Source organism: Laccaria bicolor, genomic scaffold (genome assembly GCF_000143565.1).
Source record: "Laccaria bicolor S238N-H82 LACBIscaffold_18 genomic scaffold, whole genome shotgun sequence".
NCBI classification, from domain to species: domain Eukaryota; kingdom Fungi; phylum Basidiomycota; class Agaricomycetes; order Agaricales; family Hydnangiaceae; genus Laccaria; species Laccaria bicolor.
The window spans coordinates 857,139-859,554 of NW_001889889.1; the positions used below are offsets into that span (position 1 = coordinate 857,139).

The 2,416-nt window shown below is 40.1% G+C and overlaps 1 protein-coding gene across 1 annotated transcript in view; it reads left to right on the forward strand.

Moving 5' to 3' along the window:
* Positions 1–853: 853 nt before the first annotated feature.
* The window catches only part of LACBIDRAFT_328888 (uncharacterized protein), a gene marked incomplete at both ends in the record, with an annotated part of 1,899 nt that continues 336 nt past the window's right edge, over positions 854–2,416 (forward strand). Inside the window, 13 exons of the mRNA XM_001882823.1 lie at positions 854–964; positions 1,429–1,459; positions 1,493–1,515; positions 1,556–1,618; positions 1,679–1,711; positions 1,774–1,803; positions 1,868–1,900; positions 1,931–1,963; positions 2,026–2,056; positions 2,090–2,112; positions 2,153–2,215; positions 2,276–2,308; positions 2,371–2,400. Coding sequence (XP_001882858.1) covers positions 854–964; positions 1,429–1,459; positions 1,493–1,515; positions 1,556–1,618; positions 1,679–1,711; positions 1,774–1,803; positions 1,868–1,900; positions 1,931–1,963; positions 2,026–2,056; positions 2,090–2,112; positions 2,153–2,215; positions 2,276–2,308; positions 2,371–2,400 — 537 coding nt within the window. The remainder of the gene's footprint in view (positions 965–1,428; positions 1,460–1,492; positions 1,516–1,555; positions 1,619–1,678; positions 1,712–1,773; positions 1,804–1,867; positions 1,901–1,930; positions 1,964–2,025; positions 2,057–2,089; positions 2,113–2,152; positions 2,216–2,275; positions 2,309–2,370; positions 2,401–2,416) is intronic.

Genomic DNA, 2,416 nt, shown 5'->3' on the forward strand with positions numbered 1-2,416 from the left:
CACCCTTATACCATACCATGGTACTCCACTCCCATACCATACCATGTTGTTTGATGTTTGAGGTGCTGTACTCAGGATCCAGTGTGAATTTCTAAATATGGAAGGTGTGGCTATGCTCAATGAAAAAGAGATTGATGGGATAGATGCTTAAAATATCACAGGAACCATAATCTATGCAGAGGAAGGCAGAAAACCCTCATTTCGAAGTTTGTTTACATATATTTACCAATAGCTTTAACCAAAGTAAGGCTACAAAAATTGTAGTGTCCGCTTTTTTCATTAGAAAAGACAAGCTTAGTTAGAAAACTTTGAAGTGTGCGCTTTGATGTGCGCACTATTTCCTAATTGGGCCATTTCCTAATTGGGAAAAGCGTTACACTTTTTTCTGCCACACCTAATGTCAGGCACAGTGCGCATTTAGGTTGGGAACTGTTTCCCACGCTCTTTGGGCCACAAGAGTTAGTGGCTAGCTTAGTGTTGTCAAGGACCCCGGTCAATAGCAGAAACGGTCTGATCTCGAAAATGGGGGTTTTGTCTGGACGCCATTTCGCAGTTTCTGTCCAGATTGTACCTGGCCTACCTCAAATTTTGTAAATTTGTCCAGGTTGGTGGATCTGGGGGTTTTTCGGCAAAAATTTGTCCGGATTTGCAGATCTAGCCATTCCAGGGCATAAAAAACGGCCCAGGTAGGCGCAAAGAGTCCAGAGACGCCCCCAGAGCTTCAACAGACAAGAATCAGTATTCTCAATCTATCTACAAAGTCCATGAGGTTCCTGGAATGGCTGACAGGCTATCCAGGCTTATTGAGCATAACAACTACAAAAACACGTGAAAAGTAAGGACAGTGCACAAAATGTTTAGTGCAAGGATCGAACATCCATTCTCAGGGAAGAGTGGCACACGCCATATCGCGCGCTTGACGACTCAGCTAAGAGACCTTCTGTCCGGATTGCTGCCTGAGGGTGTATGTGCCCTGAGCAATCCTGTCCGGGCTGGGGTTCTGGCTAGTTTCAACGTTTGGTCACTTTCTGTCTGGACTGGCTCCCGGCCGATTTGCAAAAATCCAATTTTTTTGTCCGGATCGGGACCAGACCGTTTCTGCTATTGACCGGGGTCCTTGTTGTCATTGTTAATGATGATGTGCGCACTATTTCCTAATTGGGCCATTTCCTAATCAGGAAAAGCGTTACACTTTTTTCTGCCACACCTAATGTCAGGCACAGTGCGCATTTAGGTTGGGAACTGTTTCCCACGCTCTTTGGGCCACAAGAGTTAGTGGCTAGCTTAGTGTTGTCATTGTTCATGACAATGTTCGCATATTTCCCAATTGGGAAAGTCATTACATAATACCACTTCAGTTTGTAGTCTCCGCTTTTTTAGACTACAAAAGTTTGTAGTGTGCGCTTTTTTCATTACAAATGTTTGTAGTGTTCTGCTTGTGTTCACTACAAAATTACTAGTGTGCGCTTTTTTAGACTACAAAAGTTTGTAGTGTGCGCTTTTTTCATTACAAAGGTTTGTAGTCTTCTGGTTGTGTTAATGACAAAGTTTGTAGTGTGCATTTTTTGGACTACAAAAGTTTGTAGTCTTCGCTTTTTTCATTACAAAGGCTCGTAGTGTGCGCTTTTTTCATTATAAAAGTTTGTAGTGTCCGCTTTTTCATTACAAATGTTTGTAGTGTTCTGCTTGTGTTCACTACAAAATTACTAGTGTGCGCTTTTTTAGACTACAAAAGTTTGTAGTGTGCGCTTTTTTCATTACAAATGTTTGTAGTGTTCTGCTTGTGTTCACTACAAATTACTAGTGTGCGCTTTTTTAGACTACAAAAGTTTGTAGTGTGCGCTTTTTTCATTACAAATGTTTGTAGTGTTCTGCTTGTGTTCACTACAAAATTACTAGTGTGCGCTTTTTTCATTACAAATGTTTGTAGTGTTCTGCTTGTGTTCACTACAAAATTACTAGTGTGCGCTTTTTTAGACTACAAAAGTTTGTAGTGTGCGCTTTTTTCATTACAAATGTTTGTAGTGTTCTGCTTGTGTTCACTACAAAATTACTAGTGTGCGCTTTTTTAGACTACAAAAGTTTGTAGTGTGCGCTTTTTTCATTACAAAGGTTTGTAGTCTTCTGGTTGTGTTAATGACAAAGTTTGTAGTGTGCATTTTTTGGACTACAAAAGTTTGTAGTCTTCGCTTTTTTCATTACAAAGGCTCGTAGTGTGCGCTTTTTTCATTATAAAAGTTTGTAGTGTCCGCTTTTTCATTACAAATGTTTGTAGTGTTCTGCTTGTGTTCACTACAAAATTACTAGTGTGCGCTTTTTTAGACTACAAAAGTTTGTAGTGTGCGCTTTTTTCATTACAAATGTTTGTAGTGTTCTGCTTGTGTTCACTACAAATTACTAGTGTGCGCTTTTTTAG